The sequence below is a fragment of the Poromitra crassiceps genome, assembly GCF_964638095.1.
Source record: "Poromitra crassiceps genome assembly, chromosome: 3".
NCBI lineage: Eukaryota > Metazoa > Chordata > Actinopteri > Beryciformes > Melamphaidae > Poromitra > Poromitra crassiceps.
This window is the reverse complement of record NC_139625.1, coordinates 7,484,468-7,509,503: the sequence shown is the minus strand read 5'-3', so window position 1 is coordinate 7,509,503 and position 25,036 is coordinate 7,484,468. Positions and strand designations below refer to the sequence as shown.

Below are 25,036 nucleotides of genomic sequence, written 5' to 3'. Positions count from 1 at the left end.
CTTCCCTCTGTCAGTGCATGCTATCATACAGAACCGTTAGCCTCTGTCAGTGCAGCATGCTATCATGTTATCATACACACAGCCCTGTATCAACTGTCCACGAAGCCAGAAGTGAAGCAGCTGTGTCGAGCTAGCTGGAGTTAGCCAGGATAGAACGGGAGTTAAGCCGATTGTACCTTCAAAATAAAAGCATGAACATGTCGTTTAGATTCTACATATTTCCCAACCAGTTCTGTATTATAAATGCAGGACTACAGCACACACGCACACGCGCACACACACGCACACGCACGCACACACACACACACACACACACACACACACACACACACACACACACACACACACACACACACACACACACACACACACACACACACACACACACACACACACACAGAGATGGGCGAAAATACATCATAAAGTATTTTGATACAAATTACAAATACTTGCTCAAAAAATGTATCACAATACAAATACAAAATACTGGTCTGAAAAAGTATTTGAGATACAAATACGTATTTTGTATTTTGAAAATACATAAAAATACATTTTATAAAAACCGATAAAGAGCTGCAACAATTAGTCAATTCATCAATTCCCTAGATATCTGACATCATAACAGTATCCCTGGAGATGATGTGCCATGGCTGCAGTTATGGCCGGCTCCACGGGCTCCCAAAATCATGACTGACAGACAGACAGACACCGCCCACCCACCTTGGTGCCATCGTGCAAATGTGCGCCATCGGCTCATACTACATCAGAGTTGCTCGAGTGACATCACTGATGACATCACAACTGCCTGAGTGACATCACAGTTGGGCAAACAGTTGCTTGAGTGACATCACTGATGACATCACAATTGATCAAGTGACATCACTGATGACATCACTGATGACATCACAATCATGACCCACACTGCCGCCACACACACTGCCACCCACTTTTCCAATTTAAATAAGAAGATAATTAGTTGTGTCTTTCTAATATGACACACTGGTTTGAATATGCAGTAAACCGTTTAATTTGCAGATAGGCCAGTGCATGCAATATCTAATCATCAATTTATATTAGTAATTTATCTCTGGGGGAATTTCCACCAATACAAGGCTTCATACTAGACGTAGAAGTGATGTGAAGTCTGACTCAAGACCCACCCTACTCTGCCTCTGATTTGTGGTTGAGTTTGTTCTGAGGGTAAGCCAATCAGAGGTAGAGTAGAAGTGACATGTCAAAACATTTTTCTCCACAGTTTAAACCTGTGTCAATGGTAAGAATGTGTCAATTTGAGAATAAAATGACATAAAATTAAAGAAAAAAGTATTTTATGTATTTAAAATACACAAAATACAAGGTCTGAAAGTATCTTGATACAAATTACATCTTATTTTTCTCGGTCCAGCCAAATACAAATTACAAAATACACAAATGTATTTGAAATACATGTATTTAAAATACTGCCCATCTCTGCACACACACACACACACACACACACACACACACACACACACACACACACACACACACACACACACACACACACACACACACACACACACACACACACACACACACACACACACACACACACACACACACACACACCAAAAATATTCTAATTGGAATCATTAATGTTACATGTAAAATGGATGTATTTATTGTATTGGTATGATATTGATTGGTATGGTGTTGTTATTTTAAGGCTTACACTACTATGGCCGAGGAACACAGGGACATCCTAGAAAGCTTAAGAGGACGTCTATTATCCGAAATAAATCACACTAAGTCCATAAACACTGGCACAAAATGTTCGCAAAGTCAACACGGCTTATATTGTGAAATCCATCAGCGGAAGTTTGCCCATTGTATTCTAACTAGCTTAACACTGGTAGAGCAGACCGAACAATATGCACCGCCCAGTTTCCTACGTGTCCACACTACCGTAAAACGGCTACTAACTGTCGCAAGTTGCACAATGTTTCTACCGTACTACTGGAGAAGAGTAAACAGTCCAGATAGATACAGGCTAACGGTGGCAGGCGGGAGGGAGAGCAGCTAATGTGTCATGTTGGAGTGTGTAACTGTAGAGGGGTAAAGATGGGCTTGTTGCGGGTACAGCAGAGCTCGCTGTGAGCTGACAGACAGCAGAGGCGCCTGGAGGTGTTCCGAGCCGAGCAGAAGATGGACTTCAGCAGGACGGTGCTGGTCACTGGAGGTTCTGGATTCATGTGAGTGCATCATAACGTTATAGCCTAGGTGTAACCAGTAACATTAACGAGGTCCCTGGCACCCGGGAACACCAACATGGTTGTTAGGAACCTATAGGAAACATAACAGGTGATTGTAAATAATTAACGTGTGATTGCAGTCAAATGACATACACACACAGCCAATGAGCCGTTTAGTTTTATTAGTTTATTTGTTTGACTCAGATTAAAAGGACAAGTCCATCCATGGTTGCAATGCAACACCCAAAGTACGAGTACCTGTTGTAAAGGACCATAAAGCTCTATTCAAAATCTGACAATTGATCTGACTCTTATCAGTAAACAAACACACCTCGAAGAACATGACTTCAGATAGGTTGATGAATCATAGTTTGTTGTAGTACATTTGGCATTCACCTGATTCATGAGGTAGCACATTGTTCAATTCAATCTCAACTTGTTGAATTGGTTCACACTGCTGCTGGCTGACAACCCCCCCCCCCCCACACACACACACACACATAAAGTATTGTGGCCGAGGAAGACGGAGGAATAACATTAGAAGAACCAGTTAGAAAAGATTATCAATTCTATTGAAACAAGTGCTGCTTAGTGTATTGGATGCACACCAAATTGTTTGACTGTCTCCTAACTATACTGAACAAAATATTAACACTTTTGCTCCCGTTTTTTCAGGAGTTGAAATAATTAAATCAAATATTAAAGACCTGGGGGGTACGGTGGTGCAGTGGTAAGCGCTGTCGCCTCACAGCTCGAAGGTCCTGGGTTCGATTCCCACCTGGGACGCTGTGAGCGCTGAAGGAATGCGTGCCCGTCCGCATGCCCGCCGCCCGGGTGGGGTCGTCAAAAGGGCCTTTCTGTGTGGAGTTTGCATGTTCTCCCCGTGCCTCCCGGGGGTTTCCTTCATATAGGAACCCCCTTCACCAAAACATGCAATATCCTGGTTGCTAATGTGGTTCCTCCTCTGGTCGTTAAGGGCGCCTGTTCAGAGGGAGGGGAACTGGTTGGAATAGCGTGATCCTCCCACGTGCTATGTCCTACCGGTGAAGCTTCCCCTGTCAGGTGAAAAGAAGCAGCTAACTGCCCATGTCTCGGAGGAAGCATGGAGCCAGTTTCGGCTCTCCCCAGATCGGCAGAGGGTGGAGCAGCAACCAGGATAAATAAATTAAATTAGCACTAATGGGGGATAAAAATGGGATAAAAAATCAGGGGGGAAAAAAACTTAAATATTAAAGACCTTATATGCAAACAACAGGCTTATTTCTCACAAATGTTGTTCACACTGTGTTTAAATCCGTGTTAGTGAGCACAGATGAGATGAGATGATTGTCCCCGGAGGGAAATTTGTCTTGGGCATTAAAGTGCACATAGCCGCAACCCAGCGTTCCAAACAACGTCAAAGACAGAGACAGACGGGGGACAGATGCTGATTAAACATCAGGATGATTGCACAGGTCGTGCTTTATGCTGTCACAATAAAAGGCCACTCTGAAATGTGCAGCTTGACCACACAACACAGTGACACAGATGCCACAAGCTGTGAAGCTGCCTGCAGGAGTGTCCTCCAGAGCTACTGCAGCCTGGGAATTGAATGTTAGTCATTTTCACTCCCATAAGCCGCCTCCAATGTGTCACAGGGCGTTCAAACCATATACGCCGAAGCAACGCTCAAGCTACGCTGAAGCCACAAGGTTCATTTCGGCATCCTTGTTAACAGGCGAGGAGGCCGCTCACACCAGCCGTGCGCGTGCCACCCTCAAGCCGGGCTGAAGCGATCGTTCAGGATTCAGTTCTATTTTCCAAGCGTGAAGCGTGCAGCTGCCAGGCGTGAAGTCAATGGAAGTTGTGGGCGGGGTCAAGGCACACCGAGCGAGGCGCTGACGAAAAGAGAGTGCTTCTTGTCTGACCGGCTTAGCGTGAGCTCAGCTTCAGCGTAGCTTTAGCCTTCAGCTCTGCTTCTGTTAAGCATGTGGTGTGAACAAACGCTTACTGTATGCTGCCTTCAATGGAACTTGTGGTTATAACAGGGTTATGATATGGCAGGGTTACGACATGGGAAGTCATGTACACGAAAGGCAGAGGGCAGCATAGCCCCTAGGTTATGTCCCCGCCACTTCAACACCAAGTGACACCCTTGATCCACCTGATGATGATTATTATAGCATGATTATTGCACAGGTGTGCCATAGACCCTTTTCACAGCAACCGTTTTGAGGTAGTAAAGCCGGAAGTAAAGCCGGTGTAACCGATACCATTAATGATCGTTCCATTCCATTTAGGTGTTTCAGTGCCAGGGCCCTCATTAATGTTGTTGGTCATACCTGCTTCACTTCCTGCTTTACCACCTCGAGAACGGTTGTTGTGGAAAAGGGCCTATTGGCTGGTCACAATAATGCTGCCTTCAAATCAGAATCACTTTTATTGCCACACTATGCAAGTTACATGCGACGAATTTGTCTTTAGTGTCTTTCTGTCTGTCTGTCTGTCTGTCTGTCTGTCTGTCTGTCTGTCTGTCTGTCTGTATGCAGCGTAGCGGTCAGGTCAATATACAGAGATAAAGAAGTAGGAAAGATAACTAAAAGACAATCACAATGTTGCAACTTCAATCAAATATATATATATATATATATATATATATATATATATATATATATATATATATATATTAGGGCTGTGTTTTTTTTTTTGATTGATTGAGTTCTTTATTGATAATGAATACACAGTATATACACTATACATATATACATACACAGGCCCACCATTATCAAAAGGATAAAAACGCAATAAAGCTAACAGCTTATTTCCATTGCGGTCCTCATGGTGACTGTTATAAAATGTGTACTGTTGTGTGTATGTCTGGATGTGTGTAAGTGTATAACAGTGTGAGTGCCACAAGCACTTGTTAGAGTCTGAGGGTATCGCGTGGGTGTGCCTGCCACGCAGGGGGGAGAATAATATGGCAAAGTGGGGCACAGTGAATAACCAATAAAAATAAGCATAAAATAAAATAAAAGACAATTTGTGCTATTAAAAAATAAACCCATCAAATCCTAATAAAAAACATACATTAAAATATAATCAAGTAAAATAAATAAAATAAAATAAGATCTAATAAAATACAGGGTCGAGTGAAACACCGGCTCAGTTACTGGCTGGCCGACAACAGGTCGCCCCCCACCTCAAACACCTTGGCTACCATCAAATCCAGCATACATGTACCTATACTGGACAATATATTATAAGATATTATAGTATTACATATCATTACCATACAATATTATATATTATATAATAATATAATACCACAATATAACACAATACATTAAATCCAGGTTCTGCTTCTCCTGATCCAATTCTTGACTTTTACTTTGAAAGAAGGATATGGGTTGATTGTCTTAATCTCAGCTGGGAGACTGTTCCAGGCTACTGCCGCTGAGTATAGAAATGAATTCTGGCCAATGCATCTTTTGCATTTTACTGGGACCAAGTCTGTAGGGCTCCCTCTAGTGCCATGACTATGTACGTCGCTGACCTTGGTGAAGTAATTTCTGAGGTATTTTGGGACTACATTATTGACTATCCTGTGGACCATGCCGAGTTTGATTTGTGTTACTCTTTCATCTACTCTGAGCCACTTGAGGCTGTCGAAATGAGACTGTAGTAGGTGAGTCCTGGGGTTCAATTGTAAAATGAGTCTAACTAATCTATTTTGCGCTGTCTGGAGCCTGTTTTTCAGTGACAATGTGATGCTGGTGTACCTTGATGAACATGCGTAATCGTATTGCGTAATCGTATTGGCGATTCACTTATCTCCCGATTCGATACTATCACGATTCTTGGGTGCCGATTCGATTTATATTGCGATTCTTAAGTATTGCGATTCTACGATTATTGCGATTCGATATTACGATTTATTGCGATTTTTGTTTCTTTTTTTCTTTTCTTTTTTCAGTTTGTTTGCTTTTTTACACTAGATTAGAACATGGGAAAAGTTGAATCATACACTAGAGTAGGGGTGGGAATCGCTGAGTAGCTCACGATACGATATCGTCACGATACTTGGTCCTCGATAACGATATTATCACGATACAGCGATACTGCGATAATCGATATATTGGAAGACGATACATCACGATACCTGTGTAACTGAAGAGAAAAAAATACCCCTAAAAGGCAAGAAGCAGGTATTATGTATTTATTAGCAGAATTGACATGAACTCTCTCAGAGTTCACTCACTCACTCATACCATTTTCGATACCACGGAGGAAAAGTTACACATTAAGTCTTTTTATTATTATTATTAAAACAAGAAAACCTATATAACCTACCTACCTATATAATTTCTAAAAGTAGATATTAATGATCAAACATTTCCATTCATGTAGCCTACAGTATTTATGTTTTTGTTTCAACATAAATACAAACATAAATAAACGTCAACTTGAAACTATGTTTGAACTACCACACACAGCATAATATTTTAGCCTGTTTATTAAAAAAATAAAAAAAATAAAAATAAAAATAAATAAATAAATAAACATATTGATACTTGGTGCCAGTGTATCGATAACGTATCGCAAGTGGAAATATCGCGATACCGTGAGTATCGATATTTTGTCCCACCCCTACACTAGAGACTGTATATTATATCATGAGTAGGGCTGAATCAGAATCAGAATCAGAGTTTAATTCATGTCCCAGAAGGGCACTTTGGTTCACATCAGACAGTAGTGGATAATTACAACATCATTACTAGTTTGAGATTAGTAATAAAGGCACACTTCAGAATTGAGATACATTATTACTAGTTTTAAAGTAATAAAGGCGCACTTCAATATTATACAATACATAAACATTTGTTGCATTATGTACAGATTCCAAAGGACCATCTACTGCCCTCAGCCGGGTCGCCACGTGCGCAGCGCCACCGATGCATTAGCTCCTCAAACAACGCAAGTGGCTCGCTGTGATCAGCGCCAGATGGATGTATATCGGAGGAAGAGGGAGAGGCTGGGCGATATAGTTAAAAACAGGGGCGGATTGGGATCATAATTCAGGCCGGGCATTAGATACCAAGCAGGCCAGGCCGATATGGGCCGACGCGCGTGAAATTTGGGCCGCTTGAAGCCCAATTTGGGCCGTTTGAAGCCAGATTTGGGCCGTTTGAAGTCCAATTTTACAATGAGATGCACCCACTTTAACCCTGAAGTGTAATTATTACTTCAGACTAACTAATAAAGTAATAAAACCACTAGTAAACCAGTAGGCGGCGCCTGGCCTGCTGTTCAGTGAGTGGCCTGACTGCGGGCACCCAATTTTTTTGTTTTTTTGTTTTCTTTGTTTGCGATTATCGATTCTGGAATAAAAGATTGATTAAAAAAATCGTGACATTAAAAATCACGATACTTAGGTGAATCGATTTTTTCCAACACCCCTAATATATATATATATATATATATCCAAAGTTTCCAAACAATATTCAAAACTATATATGCTCACAATGCTCACAATTAAAAGGCCACTCTGAAAATGTGCAGTTTGACCACACACCACAGTGACACAGATGTCACAACAAGCCATCTGGAGCAATTTGGGGTCCACTGCAGTATTTTGCCCAAGGGCACTTTTTGACATGCAGACTGGATCCAACCACCGACCTCTTTTCACCCAAGAGATTAGTGGACAACCTGCTGGACCTTCTGACGATATTGTGAACTCAGAGATTTCAGAATTTGTTTTCACTTCCCAAGTCGTGAATACCACAGCAGGGGGGGCGAGGCATCCTTATGGACTCTTCCCGTGAACACGGTAAACATGACCCCATTTGAACACTCCTCCACTCATGTACATATTGTATATATATATATATATACAAAGTTTCCAAACAATATTCAAAACTATATATATATATATATATATATATATATATATATATATATATATATATATATATATATATATATATATATATATATATATTTAGAACACGGCTCTCTTGAATACTCGATTCTGATTGGTCAATCAACAATATTCACCGGTCATTATTTCTCGACAACCGACCGCTGCTCTGCCACACCTGGATTAGTCAGTTGATAAGAGCATTTTGTCAGCAAGACACTACTAATTAGGCCAACCAGTTGCAGCTGTGGTGTCTTGTGTGCCAATTACGAATGAAACCGCTTTGTCGTTGAAAACGCTATTAAAAAATCTATTTGAATAATTATTTTTGTCAGATTATTGAATGATTTAGTTGTAGGCCGTGTTCTAAGCGGGATAATGTATATTGAGGCGGTGATTACTGGGAAATAATGACCTTCAGGTTAAGCCCTCCGCTGGCGCGTCGGGCTCAATCCACCTGTCGGTCATTATTTCCCCCGTAATCACCGCCTCAATATACATTATCCCTTACATATATATATATATATATATATATATATATATATATATATATATATATATATATATATATATAGTTTTGAATATTGTTTGGAAACTTTGGATATGTATATGTATATATATATATATATGTGTATATATATATATATATATATATATATATATATATATATATATATATATATATATATATATATATATATATATATATATATATATATACAATATGTACATGAGTGGAGGAGTGTTCAAATGGGGTCATGTTTACCGTGTTCACGGGAAGAGTCCATAAGGACGCCCCCCCTGCTGTGGTATTCACGACTTGGGAAGTGAAAACAAATTCTGAAATCTCTGAGTTCACAATATCGTCAGAAGGTCCAGCAGGTTGTCCACTAATCTCTTGGGTGAAAAGAGGTCGGTGGTTGGATCCAGTCTGCATGTCAAAAAGTGCCCTTGGGCAAAATACTGCAGTGGACCCCAAATTGCTCCAGATGGCTTGTTGTGACATCTGTGTCACTGTGGTGTGTGGTCAAACTGCACATTTCAGAGTGGCCTTTTAATTGTGAGCAGCCCAAAGCACGACCTGTGCAATAATCCTGTTGTTTAATCAGCATCTGGATATGCCAACCTGTCAGGTGGGTGGATTATCTTGGCGAAGGAGAAGTGCTGAGTCACTACTAACACGGATTTAAAGTTACAATCTCAAAGATGTCCATGTAAATAAATGTCTGTTTAGTCACTATCTATCGCAGGGCAAACTGAGTTAACACACTGGTGATTGAGCCTATATGGCCCATTGATGGAAGCCTTTGCATTTTCAGTATTGCAGCATTTATGAACCTGGTGTCTGTGGTGGTGACACGGGGTGGGCGGAGCTAACGCAACAGACTCACTCTAATGTTACGGGAGGTTCGTCTTGTGTGATGTAGGATAACTAGCTACTTTTTTACGGTCTCTGCTAGCATTAGGGGTGGTTACTAAACTATGGCTGAACAAACTGACAAACTGTGTCCCATAATGCAACACTATTTGGATCCCACCTGCAATTACCACTCATCGCCATAGGTGTTGGCAAAGAGAATGAAATGGAAATCTTTGAGATTATCACCTTAAACAAATTTGTGAAAACTGAGAGAAATAAGCCTTTTATGTGCATAGAAAAAGTCTTGGAACTTTTATTTCAACTCGTGAAAAATGGGAGCAGAAACAAATGTGTTGTGTTTATATTTTTGTTCAGTATTTGGAAAATGTCTCAACTCAAGTTGTGCTCGGTCTGTACGCTACAGGTTTTCTGATGCAGCCTAGTTGCTATCACCTGTAGGCAGTGTTGGGCAAGTTACTTTCAAAATGTAATATACTACATATTACTAGTTACTTTCATTTGAAAGTAATAACTTACTTTACAATATTACTGTCTGTGTAGAGTAACTCATTACTTATTACACTACTTTTGCATTACTTTCACCAAAACAACAGCAGCAGCAGAATGATATCACTGTCCCGGAACATCCCGATAGATAATGTCAACCGCCTTGAAGTCGGTGTAAACAATCCAAAATTCAAAATGTTATTATTTTCCTTTGTTATTGTCATCTGTAGTGGTTATTTGCATAATAACAGACAGTTTGATTAGGAAATGATTGTATCTTTATTTAAATATGTGCTTTGATTTTTTTTTTTTTACTCAATTTGTAACTTGAGTTACTTGACAAAGTAACTGGTATAATATTACTGAAATCCTATAAGTAATAAGTTATATTACTGAGTTACTGCTAAAAGTAATATATTACATGTAATATGTTACTTTTGTAATGAGTTACCCCCAACACTGCCTGTAGGACACACAAGAGCCATACGATAGCCTACAGAAGTGCAATTTGAGGTGCAGGACGTGCAAGGACAAAGTGGTTACACAGCCATTCTTCTTCATGTGTATAATAATTTGCGACATGTGTTTACAGGGCCATTCTTCTTCGTGTGTATAATAATTTGCGGCATGTCTCTCTCTCCAGCGGCTCCCATCTGGTGTGTTCTCTGGTCAACAGACATCCTGACTGGAGAATCATCAACTTGGATAATGTAAGTCATTCTGCTGTCTGTCTCTCTTTGGGAAGCCTATGTGCTGTTATTAGCCATCAGGTCTATACCCACTCACTGTGGCCCTCTGTTCTCATAGAGACACTGCGCCGCTCTCCATTCACCTCCATACACCAGCGTCATTTTCCTTGAATTAAAGGAGAATTTCGTTTTTTTTTAACCTGGAGCCCTCTCCTCACATTAATTATTATCTGACGACTCACCCAGTGTTCTCCGCAGCGATTTGGACCGTCGTAGGCATTGTTGTGATTGAAATAGTACTCCAAGCCAGTCCTTGAATGCGCTCCGTCGGGACATGGCAGCGTGCTCTTCCTCCATGTAAATAGACAGTTTTCTTCTAGTTTTCGACCCATATCGTCATTATATATATATAAAGAAACATCAGACTGCCAATCTCCCCCGGGCTATTCGGCATTTACAGGGGTCTCATTTCCTCCTTTCGGGTCACCTCTTTCGCCACTCACCAACTCTCGTCAAGTCAGTCCACAGGCCAGCGGCAGGAAAGTCTCGCGGGACTTGGCGAGAGTTGGTGACACTGACCCGACAGGAGGAAATGGGATCCCTGTAAACACCGCTGGAAATAGCCCGGGGGAGAATAGCAGTCTGATGGTTCTTTAGGGATCAGATTATGACGATATGGGTCGAAAACGGGAAAATAAAACTGTCTGTTTACATGGAGGAAAAGCACGCTGCCACGTGGCCCCCACGGAGCTCCATTCTAGGACTGGCTTGCACACTATTGATCTCAAAACAACGCCTAGGATGGACAAAAATGCTGCGGAGAACACTGGGTGAGTCGTCAGATAATGATTAATGTGAGGAGAGGGCTCCAGGTTAAAAAAAAACGAAATTCTCCTTTAAACATGGCTAAAACATCCACCGTCTAAAAATATGGACAAAGTCAGCGTGACGTCACCCATTGGTTTTGAAGCCTAGAGGATGCGGGTGTGGCCGTCGCCCGGCTCACGTGAGACGACACGAGACCAGGGGTTTCCCGCCTGCTACTGTTCCGTGATCGGCAAGCTGCGCGATCACTGGACAGGTGACCTGTCAATCATCACGCCCAAAACATCATCTTTGGCTGCAAAAAGAAGTCGGATTGTATGGAAGTGAATAGGAAAATGGCCCTACTTGTCACTTGATTTAGGACCCCAGTAAACACTTTCCTAATGAGTTGATGGTCTCAATCGCTAGTTTCAAGTCTTCCTCAACACAGCCTGATGTTCATTTAGTCAATGATGGTCCCATTTAGAGTCAAATACTGGACGATACAGCAGACGATGTTTTGGGGCGGGATTGACAGGTCGCCTGTCCAGTGATCGCACAGCTCGCCGATCACAGATCAATAGCAGGCTCTGTCTGCCTAAAAATAATCATAATTAAAAAAAGAAAGTGGCAACTGTTACGATCGATCCAGTCGCCCTTCACGTGTAGGGATCATAATCTTCACTGTTATTGATTGTGGCTGGATTCTATCTGTGATGAAGGTGTAGTGTACGATTGTAACGGCAGGTGGCGCCCTTGTGTCTCTTTTTGGGCTGCCAGGGTTGTCTCTATATCATGGCCGCCGCACACATGCGTGCTGGGGCTCAGTAGATCACACGGCAGCTCGTAGCGGACAAGAGCGCTTGTTGCCAGTTAGGGTGTAGTATTGGAGCACTATTTTAGGGATTATTGTTTGCCCTACTTTTGGGACTATGTGACCGCAAGAGGCTATCGGGGCTATCATTATTACCAGTCCGGCCCTAGACAACGATAACATATAAGATTGGACTGGGCTGACACGTGACACAACCATTACTTTTTACAGACTGTATATAAACAGGTGAGTTGAGTTATATAAGAACATATTCTGTAAAGTCAGGCATTTTAACATGGGGTTAAATGGGGATGCGCTCGCTTTTGGATTCGAGGAACTGCAGTTTTTGGCACATCCGCGTTGGCTTCATTTTTCTAAGTTGGAAGTTGCCGCTTGGCTAAACTGAACATGTGGAATTTAATATTGTGACAAAATATCAGCAGCTTCAATCCAAAAAGATATGTCTGCCTTAAAACTGAAAAATCCTAAAGGTGTATAGATGGGTTTAACTTGAGAACATAAACATTGTATATAGCTTACTTCCTGTTGGAGTGTTTGCTAATACAATAGCTGACAAGAAATAAGTTAGGTTTCAAACTGTTCCCTAGCAACACAATTCTGTGAAATCCGTCTATATGTGACGTGTGTGTGTGTGTAATGTGTTCCAGCTGGACTACTGCTGCAGCCCCAGGAGTCTGGAGACTGTTAGAGCTCAACTCAACTACACCTTCATCAGGGTGAGAACTGACTAGACTCAACTACACCTTCATCAGGGTCAGAACTGACTAGACTCAACTACACCTTCATCAGGGTCAGAACTGACTAGACTCAACTACACCTTCATCAGGGTCAGAACTGACTAGACTCAACTACACCTTCATCAGGTTCAGAACTGACTAGACTCAACTACACCTTCATCAGGGTCAGAACTGACTAGACTCAACTACACCTTCATCAGGGTGAGAACTGACTAGACTCAACTACACCTTCATCAGGGTCAGAACTGACTAGACTCAACTACACCTTCATCAGGGTCAGAACTGACTAGACTCAACTACACCTTCATCAGGGTCAGAACTGACTAGACTCAACTACACCTTCATCAGGGTGAGAACTGACTAGACTCAACTACACCTTCATCAGGGTCAGAACTGACTAGACTCAACTACACCTTCATCAGGGTCAGAACTGACTAGACTCAACTACACCTTCATCAGGGTCAGAACTGACTAGACTCAACTACACCTTCATCAGGGTGAGAACTGACTAGACTCAACTACACCTTCATCAGGGTCAGAACTGACTAGACTCAACTACACCTTCATCAGGGTCAGAACTGACTAGACTCAACAACACATTCATCAGGGTCAGAACTGACTAGACTCAACTACACCTTAATCAGGGTGAGAACTGACTAGACTCAACTACACGTTCATCAGGGTGAGAACTGACTAGACTCAACTACACCTTCATCAGGGTCAGAACTGACTAGACTCAACTACACCTTCATCAGGGTCAGAACTGACTAGACTCAACAACACATTCATCAGGGTCAGAACTGACTAGACTCAACTACACCTTCATCAGGGTCAGAACTGACTAGACTCAACTACACCTTCATCAGGGTCAGAACTGACTAGACTCAACTACACCTTCATCAGGGTCAGAACTGACTAGACTCAACTACACATTCATCAGGGTGAGGACTGACTAGACTCAACTACACCTTCATCAGGCTGAGGACTGACTAGACTCAACTACACCTTCATCAGGTTGAGAACTGACTAGACTCAACTACACCTTCATCAGGGTCAGAACTGACTAGACTCAACTACACCTTCATCAGGGTCAGAACTGACTAGACTCAACTACACCTTCATCAGGCTGAGGACTGACTAGACTCAACTACACCTTCATCAGGCTGAGGACTGACTAGACTCAACCCTCTGATACCAGCTCAGTATCTGAGTTCCCACAGAGCCTTGAAATCCTTGAAAGTTTATGAATTTGAGAGAGAGAAATCAAGGCCTTGAAAGTTTTTTTTAAATAAACATAAATAGACATGGGTCATTGAAAGTGTTTGAATTAATATGTTTTGTGCAAGAATTGAAATTGAAGATTCTTTTTCATTTTTGTACTGAATGTTAGTAAATAGGTTGAACACAGCAGAGTTGAGAAGTGTTCACACATTCAAGCCTCTCTGTCTTTTTCTAATTGTCTGTGAGCTTCTGTAAAGCTGCTAGTTCTCACTATAGCTGGTCTAAACTCGACAACATCAACTTTCTAAATTTGCTGTTACATATTTCCATTCATGTTTTTTCTTCAATATGTTTGACTGCTGTTATTTTAATTTATTTTATTTAACACGTTGAGTGCCATGGACGAGATATCTCGTCTTACATAATCCAACCGTTGAGTGCCAAAGACGAGATATCTCGTCTTACATAAACATTTTTTTTTTTTGACGGTGGGACATCAATCAACCCCTTTTACGTCTTCTATATCAATATTGGAGGAAGAGAATGTGTATAATCTATTTTACCGACCACTAAGTGGCGACAGTTCTCTCCAGACAGAGAGAAAGCCACAGCCACGGGTCCGCTGGAGAAAGCCAGTCTAATTTTCAAGGAAATAGCTGGGCGAAAACTCTTTCGATTTCACACACACACACACACACACACACACACACACACACGCGCGCGCGCGCGCGCGCGCGCACACACACACACTCGAGTACCTTTGCGCATAAATAAGACCAGAATCGCAAAAGCTTCTTCAAAGATCTCAGCCGACACCTCAAGAAACGAACGAGCCAGTTTTACAGTCCAGACTGCCCGAGAGCGGCCGCGGAGCCTCCTCCCTCCGCAGCACAGACGGAGGGAGGAGTTTGGAGACACACACACACACACACACACACACACACACACACACACACACACACACACACACACACACACACACACACACACACACACACACACACACACACACACACAATACAGTATACAGACTTGCCCAAGGGCACCCATAATCACAGGCACGTGAGGTGGTTCTAAAAATCCATTTATCTCTAAACTCTCTGAAAATCTCTGAAACCATGCTGTACTCAACGGCTAATATCTACATAACTACTAACTCTGCAAACTAACTCTTTTAGACAGAGAAAGCACACATTCTATTAGTTCTTTTTAGATGATTGGTGTTCACGAAGTCTTAACAGAAAAGAATCCTCGGCTCTTGTAAAATGAGCCAGAATCCTCAAAAAAAAACCTGGCACAACTTAACTACAGCATTGAAAAAACGGCTGGCACTCAATGTGTTAAATGTTCCCTGTTTCTAGATTTCCTCATGCTGTAATTATGCCGTAACTCATATTGTTTAATGTGTTTCATTCATAAATATGAGGAAGGGTCGGTATATCCTCATTGGCTCTATTTGGTTAATATTCCATATTTCTTTGATGTAGCTGCAGCAAATACCCTACAGGGGTCAGTAGAGCGAGGTTGTTTTTTTCTTGTGTAGCTGTGTGCTTTATACAAGTCACACTGTATCTCTGACCGTTTAACAGGGTGATGTGTGCAATCCGTGGCTGGTCAACCACATCTTCAACACAGAGAACATCGATGTCGTCTTTCACCTGGCGGCCAAAACGCACGTTGGTGAGCAGCACTTATTGAAGATGGGGTTAGACTAGTGTGGTACCCAACCTTGGGGTCACGACCCTAAGTGGGGTCGCCAGGAATTTCAACCCCCCCCCCCCCCCCGTTTAAGTTGTCTTACCATGTGTTGCCTCCTCTCCCCTCCCTCAGAGTCGTCCTTCGTGTCACCGTCCAGTTTCCAGCGGGTGAACGTCGATGGGACCAGGGTCGTGCTGGGAGCTGCTCAGCAGGCCTCATACCGCCCACAGCGCTTCCTCTACGTCAGCACAGACGAAGTCTATGGAGCCAGTCTGGACCAGGCCAGTACACTGAGTCCTTGATTGATCCACCAAAAATCATATCTCTGTATTTAATTTTTTACCTACCAGAGCCCAAACATCAAACCGCCAAACCAGAAACAGCACCCAACTCAGCCAAAAAAAAAGAACAAAAACATATGAAAAATCACCCATCCCATTCCTCACATCTCTCCTGAACGCCAAATAATATAAAATGAACAGCCCTACACATCACTGCCATAGACTGTTGATAAAACACAGAAGATTCACCAATTTAGCATTCTTTTATTCTAAATTGTGGTTTTTATATTTTTATGTTGTACTCCATTGATTTTATCCATTGTAAATATTCTCGTATTTCAGTTACATAAACTGCCAAGAGAATATTCAATAAAGAAAACTTGAAACTTGAATTTAGGCTGAATGGTGACACTATATATCTCTGTATTTTCTACAAAGTGGGCTAAATGTTCAGTTGTGAGTCAAAGCTACGTGTGAGATGTCACAAGCACTTTGATTCAAACCAGAATGTGATCAAAATAAAATGCAAAGACAGGGTTTCCTTCCCTGTAGTAAAAAGTACAGCTGCACACAGGGTTTCCACGGGTCCTTAAAAAGTCTCCTCTGCGGAGACAGACGGCCGATTGGACGTCTCCTCTGCGGAGACAGACGGCCGATTGGACGTCTCCTCTGCGGAGACAGACGGCCGATTGGACGTCTCCTCTGCTGAGACAGACGGCCGATTGGACGTCTCCTCTGCGGAGACAGACGGCCGATTGGACGTCTCCTCTGCGGAGACAGACGGCTGATTGGACATCTCCTCTGCAGGTGTTTGATGAGAGCGATCCAGTGAGACCCACCAACCCCTACTCTGCTACCAAGGCTGCTGCTGAGCACCTGGTCATCTCTTACTGGGACAAATATAAGGTACACACACACACACACACACACACACACACACACACACACACACACACACACACACACACACACACACACACACACACACAGACACACACACACAGACACACAAAGACACACAGAGACACAGACCAAGGTAGCTTCAGAATGGCAGGCTGTACTGAATCCAAGACATAAATCCAGCCAGTAAGTGTACACAGAGTACCTATGAGCCCTTAAAAGTCTGAAAAAGTCTTAAAGGTGAGACATGGCAGGTGGATAGGGTAAAAAACATAGAGAATGATAACGTTAATCAGGCAATCTGTAAACTGTTACCGTGCCCGGGGAGTTTGTCACAATCACCTGGAGAAGGACACTATTACTATTACTAGGATTAGTCCTGTTCTTATTACAGCTGCTACCGTTACTACTGTCGTAACTGTCCATTACTATTAACTACTGTACTTATACTGTCTCTTATTATAGTTGTTAATGGTATCATTATTACTGCCATTACTGTGCCCCTCTCTCTCTCTCTCTCTCTCTCTCTCTCTCTCTCTCTCTCTCTCTCTCTCTCTCTCTCTCTCTCTCTCTCTCTCTCTCTGTCTCTCTCTCTCTCTCAACCCAACCGCTCATGGCAGATGAACGCCCACCAAGAGCCACGTCTGCTCAAGGTTTTCTTCCTTGTTAATGGCGGTGTTGCTTTTCCCTCACCAGCTTCCCATCCTCATCACCAGGAGCAACAACATCTACGGGCCCAGGCAGTACACTGAGAAGGTACAGCAGACTGTCTGACTCTGCCTTTACAACCAACACTGAGTCACATACAAGGGATTTGTCTTAGTGTCAGCATGCAGTGTAGTGGTCATATTAGCATTGAGAGAGAAAAAGAAAATAGGAAAACATCTAAAAGACAAAATGTGCAGTCCAATGTATACAATATATACCTGTACACCAGTGTTTCTCAAACAGTGGTGTACAGGTAGTGGTCCGCGAGTAGATTTATATTTTTTTCCTTTTTTTTTACCTCCCACCATCCAATCAGAGAAATGTTTACATTTTCTGGGAAACTCAAGGTCAGATCTGCCTTTAAAGGACTATATGTATTTTTTCCACCCCTAATCCAATGCCACCACCCCTACGTCCACTCTGCCTGCAGGGCTACAGGAGAGAGACAGCGGGTGGTTGGGAGTTCCAAGTTACTGACCAAACAGTCTATTTCAGTAATTGCTGTCAGAATATAGAGCCATTTAACACTTATTTTAACACAAAAACATCACTGAATGCAACTTGAAGATGGCAAAAGATAGCCTATTTGACTTTGGCAACATTGTGCATTTATTGAACTTGAAAAAACTTTCTTTGAGCTTTGAATATATTTGAACTGAACAGGAGAAATAAATGTAAAAAAAAAAAGTAAATGGACTAACTAAAATAAATTACATGTATATTATGTTATATATGTTTTCATAATTGTGGGAAGCCAAAAATTTGATTAATTGTACTGCTATTTGTCATTTAATTAGCCTGTAATTTGCAATTTACAGTTGAAGTAGTAGGCCTATTGTTTTTGGGGATGTTTTGGGAGTTAGGTGGTCCCTGAGTTTTTTTCATTGGTTTAAGTGGTCCTTGGTCTGAAAAAGTTTGAGAAACACTGCTGTACACGAATAGGAGGAGTGTTATGTAGGCATTAAATAGGAATTTACAGTCCAAGTTAAATAGGCATGAAATAGGAATTTACAGTCCAAGCTGTGCATGATGTAGTTAACAAGAGTAATCTAAAGTTCTGCTAGAAGTAGCAGCTATATTACTTTAATGTAACGAACGTAGTCCAGCTGCTGTTGCTGTAAAGTGACGTATGATGGAGGGGGAGGGGGCGTCATGTCATGTGTTCAGGGGGTAGTGTGTGTGTGTGTGTGTGTGTGTGTGTGGGGGGGGGGGGGGTGTTGGTAGAGTCCTTAGTAGAGGGGGCTTTCGGCCTTGTTGATGAGGCCGATGGCAGTTGGGAAGAAGCTGTTCTTGTGAGCAGAGGTTTTGGTCTGGACAGACCTCTTGCCGAGGGGGAGCATTTCAAAGAGCTTGTGTCCGGGGTGGGAAGGGAATGGAGGCTATTGTGGTAAAACTATGAAACTATGGATCAAACCTCAATTGATTATGTGTTTGTGACGTCTCAGATACTACTTATTCTACTCAATGAGTTTTGGCACACAACTTGGGGGAACGGTGCATCTCACCACTCACTCATGCACTCTGGCACAAACTGGACCGTTAAATAGGAGAGTGCTGTTAACGTTCGGTTATCCAGAGCACTGCACTCCTGGAGCGCTAGAGCACACTCTGGGTTTCTCTGTGTGACAGTTAGCTAACTGCTAGCTAGAGCACACTCTGGGTTTCTCTGTGTAACAGTTAGCTAACTGCTAGCTAGAGCACACTCTGGGTTTCTCTGTGTAACAGTTAGCTAACTGCTAGCTAGAGCACACTCTGGGTTTCTCTGTGTAACAGTTAGCTAACTGCTAGCTAGAGCACACTCTGGGTTTCTCTGTGTAACAGTTAGCTAACTGCTAGCTAGTAGCCTGCATTTCTAGAACTTCTTTTCATAGGCATATTGTGAGTACCGTATGTCTCATCAACTCTTACACTGTCATCTTCCTCACTGTCGACAGGCTCTTGCACAAGAGACGGAACATTTTGTATCATGCATATCGATAAGAAAAGTTTATTTTATCCATTTCTGAACTGACAGTTGACCCGTTTGTTAATTCATATGTATTCTTTTATATAGAGATATATACATATATATATATATATATATATATATATATATATATATATATATATATATATATATATATATATATATATATATATATATATATATATATATATATATATACATATACATATATATAACATACAAACATCATCAACATTCAATATTACAACATGGTGCTACCAGCCACATAAGGCTCATATGTGCTTAAAAGAAATGTACACGGGATCCCACGCGAGGGGTCCATGATAGGGATGTTCATCAGTTATCGAAAATCGATAATTGATCGTTAAGGAATGGAATCGATCATGTGGAATTTTTATCGATTTTGTTATAAAAAAAATAAAATAATAATTGCGGACTAGGTTTGGGTGGAATTCATTCCTCCTCGCCCCACTCCATTGCACAGCTGACTAACGTGAGGTGGAGCTTCATATAGTCTCTAGTTTTCTGGCTGGGCACGGGCCTTTGTGCCAACAAAACTGTTTTAAACATGGGAAATTCACACCGGCATGCGCCGGGGACAGCAGTGTGTTGGAGAGGAGACACATTGAAATAAAGAGTTCATTGAGGAGAACACGTTGTCTTTCGTATTTTCTGCCATAGGCATTCATTTTGTAAAAAAATAAATAATAATATATATATATATATACCGTAAATTCCGGACTATAAGCCGCGGCTTTTTCCCCGTTTTTTGGCCCCTGCGGCTTATATAACGGTGCGGCTTATCTATGGATTTTTTCAGCAAAAAAAAAAAAAAAAAACGGAATTCTCTTCTTTAGCACTCTTTCTAACTATAAATCCACTTCTGTTTTAATTTCCTGTCTTGCCCTCTTTTCACCACACCGCGGACACTGTGTGCACTGTAAAAAAAAAACACAGGTGGTGTTGTGTTATGTTGTTTTGTTGAAATGTTAATAAATGGGAGCTTCCTCAAACAGCCATCTCTTTCCCGACAATCCCCTCTGTGCACGAACCCTTACATATGGTAATTAAACATTAAAACACAATTAAAAAACAAAAAAAAAACAAAACAACAACATTAAAACACCCGCGGCTTATAGTCCGGTGCGGCTTATATATGTAACAAACAGGCAATTTTGCTGCTGCGGCTTATACTCCGGTGCGCCTTATAGTCCGGAATTTACGGTATATATATTAATAGATCGATAATCGTTAATTGATCGTTAATTTCCCCCGATTTTCGATTATGGACATTTTTCAAAATGAACATCCCTAGTCCATGAGAAACCAGCCATGCGAATCACCCGTCGCCCCCTAACCTCATCGAGGTAGACTAGAAACGGGTCCCAGATCGTTAATTCATGTGTATTCTTATGTATGAGCGTCAGATTGGATTAACAAACAAAACGTTAGTATCAAAATGACATTGATTTGCCCAATGGTGCTGTCTGAAGGACATGACATTTGGAGCACAGCTATTCTTGATATACAAATTTGCCCATAAGACCATCACAGTAGGTCATATTGGGTTTTCACCCCTTTTCAGTTACAGTTTCAATAGTCTTTTTAAGTTTTCAAGGGATGATAATCAACCATTTTGTGACCGTCAATTGTATGTATTTATGTATGTTCTATACTGTAGCTTACTGTGATGTCCAGTACATTATAATGTATTTATGTAAGTTCTATACTGTAGCTTACTGTGATGTCCAGTACATTATAATGTATTTATGTATGTTCTATACTGTAGCTTACTGTGATGTCCAGTACATTATAATGTATTTATGTATGTTCTATACTGTAGCTTACTGTGATGTCCAGTACATTATAATGTATTTATGTATGTTCTATACTGTAGCTTACTGTGATGTCCAGTACATTATAATGTATTTATGTATGTTCTATACTGTAGCTTACTGTGATGTCCAGTACATTATAATGTATTTATGTATGTTCTATACTGTAGCTTACTGTGATGTCCAGTACATTATAATGTATTTATGTATGTTCTATACTGTAGCTTACTGTGATGTCCAGTACATTATAATGTATTTATGTATGTTCTATACTGTAGCTTACTGTGATGTCCAGTACATTATAATGTATTTATGTATGTTCTATACTGTAGCTTACTGTGATGTCCAGTACATTATAATGTATTTATGTATGTTCTATACTGTAGCTTACTGTGATGTCCAGTACATTATAATGTATTTATGTATGTTCTATACTGTAGCTTACTGTGATGTCCAGTACATTATAATGTATTTATGTATGTTCTATACTGTAGCTTACTGTGATGTCCAGTACATTATAATGTATTTATGTATGTTCTATACTGTAGCTTACTGTGATGTCCAGTACATTATAATGTATTTATGTATGTTCTATACTGTAGCTTACTGTGATGTCCAGTACATTATAATGTATTTATGTATGTTCTATACTGTAGCTTACTGTGATGTCCAGTACATTATAATGTATTTATGTATGTTCTATACTGTAGCTTACTGTGATGTCCAGTACATTATAATGTATTTATGTATGTTCTATACTGTAGCTTACTGTGATGTCCAGTACATTATAATGTATTTATGTAAGTTCTATACTGTAGCTTACTGTGATGTCCAGTACATTATAATGTATTTATGTATGTTCTATACTGTAGCTTACTGTGATGTCCAGTACATTATAATGTATTTATGTATGTTCTATACTGTAGCTTACTGTGATGTCCAGTACATTATAATGTATTTATGTATGTTCTATACTGTAGCTTACTGTGATGTCCAGTACATTATAATGTATTTATGTATGTTCTATACTGTAGCTTACTGTGATGTCCAGTACATTATAATGTATTTATGTATGTTCTATACTGTAGCTTACTGTGATGTCCAGTACATTATAATGTATTTATGTATGTTCTATACTGTAGCTTACTGTGATGTCCAGTACATTATAATGTATTTATGTATGTTCTATACTGTAGCTTACTGTGATGTCCAGTACATTATAATGTATTTATGTATGTTCTATACTGTAGCTTACTGTGATGTCCAGTACATTATAATGTATTTATGTATGTTCTATACTGTAGCTTACTGTGATGTCCAGTACATTATAATGTATTTATGTATGTTCTATACTGTAGCTTACTGTGATGTCCAGTACATTATAATGTATTTATGTAAGTTCTATACTGTAGCTTACTGTGATGTCCAGTACATTATAATGTATTTATGTAAGTTCTATACTGTAGCTTACTGTGATGTCCAGTACATTATAATGTATTTATGTATGTTCTATACTGTAGCTTACTGTGATGTCCAGTACATTATAATGTATTTATGTATGTTCTATACTGTAGCTTACTGTGATGTCCAGTACATTATAATGTATTTATGTAAGTTCTATACTGTAGCTTACTGTGATGTCCAGTACATTATAATGTATTTATGTATGTTCTATACTGTAGCTTACTGTGATGTCCAGTACATTATAATGTATTTATGTAAGTTCTATACTGTAGCTTACTGTGATGTCCAGTACATTATAATGTATTTATGTATGTTCTATACTGTAGCTTACTGTGATGTCCAGTACATTATAATGTATTTATGTATGTTCTATACTGTAGCTTACTGTGATGTCCAGTACATTATAATGTATTTATGTATGTTCTATACTGTAGCTTACTGTGATGTCCAGTACATCACACAACTACTGATTTTCAGAGAAATCTCATCTCACGTAGGTAAACTGATTCTGTGCCTCTGCCAATGCTCCTCTTGTTGTTTTAGGTCATTCCAAGATTTCTAACTCTCTTGCAAATGAACAAGAAATGGTGAGTGTGTTTTGTAACGTTTACTTATTTACCCTGCTCTACATACATTTACCCTGCTCAACGTACATTTACCCTGCTCTACATACATTTACCCTGCTCTACGTACATTTACCCTGCTCAACGTACATTTACCCTGCTCTACATGCATTTACCCTGCTCTACATACATTTACCCTGCTCTACATACATTTACCCTGCTCTACGTACATTTACCCTGCTCTACATACATTTACCCTGCTCTACATACATTTACCCTGCTCTACATACATTTACCCTGCTCTACATACATTTACCCTGCTCTACATACATTTACCCTGCTCAACGTACATTTACCCTGCTCTACATACATTTACCCTGCTCTACAGTACATTTACCCTGCTCTACATACATTTACCCTGCTCAACGTACATTTACCCTGCTCTACATACATTTACCCTGCTCTACATACATTTACCCTGCTCTATGTACATTTACCCTGCTCTACAGTACATTTACCCTGCTCTATGTACATTTACCCTGCTCTACATACATTTACCCTGCTCTACATACATTTACCCTGCTCTACATACATTTACCCTGCTCTACATACATTTACCCTGCTCTACATACATTTACCCTGCTCTACATACATTTACCCTGCTCTACATACATTTACCCTGCTCTACATACATTTACCCTGCTCTACGTACATTTACCCTGCTCTACAGTACATTTACCCTGCTCTATGTACATTTACCCTGCTCTACATACATTTACCCTGCTCTACATACATTTACCCTGCTCTACATACATTTACCCTGCTCTATGTACATTTACCCTGCTCTACATACATTTACCCTGCTCTACATACATTTACCCTGCTCTATGTACATTTACCCTGCTCTACAGTACATTTACCCTGCTCTACATACATTTACCCTGCTCTACAGTACATTTACCCTGCTCTACATACATTTACCCTGCTCTACAGTACATTTACCCTGCTCTACATACATTTACCCTGCTCTACATACATTTACCCTGCTCTACAGTACATTTACCCTGCTCTACATACATTTACCCTGCTCTACAGTACATTTACCCTGCTCTACGTACATTTACCCTGCTCTACAGTACATTTACCCTGCTCTACATGCATTTACCCTGCTCTACATACATTTACCCTGCTCTACAGTACATTTACCCTGCTCTACAGTACATTTACCCTGCTCTACATACATTTACCCTGCTCTACATACATTTACCCTGCTCTACATACATTTACCCTGCTCTACATACATTTACCCTGCTCTACATACATTTACCCTGCTCTACA

General features: G+C 40.6%; 1 protein-coding gene across 1 annotated transcript in view; it reads left to right on the top strand.

Moving 5' to 3' along the window:
- Positions 1-2,060: 2,060 nt before the first annotated feature.
- tgds (TDP-glucose 4,6-dehydratase) overlaps positions 2,061-25,036 on the top strand; it is a 39,713-nt gene continuing 16,737 nt past the window's right edge. Inside the window, exons 1-8 of the mRNA XM_083632439.1 lie at positions 2,061-2,231; positions 10,641-10,707; positions 12,973-13,041; positions 15,873-15,963; positions 16,114-16,262; positions 17,070-17,168; positions 17,859-17,918; positions 23,679-23,722. Of these exons, the coding sequence (XP_083488565.1) occupies positions 2,185-2,231; positions 10,641-10,707; positions 12,973-13,041; positions 15,873-15,963; positions 16,114-16,262; positions 17,070-17,168; positions 17,859-17,918; positions 23,679-23,722 (626 nt within the window). The 5' untranslated portion in view covers positions 2,061-2,184. The remainder of the gene's footprint in view (positions 2,232-10,640; positions 10,708-12,972; positions 13,042-15,872; positions 15,964-16,113; positions 16,263-17,069; positions 17,169-17,858; positions 17,919-23,678; positions 23,723-25,036) is intronic.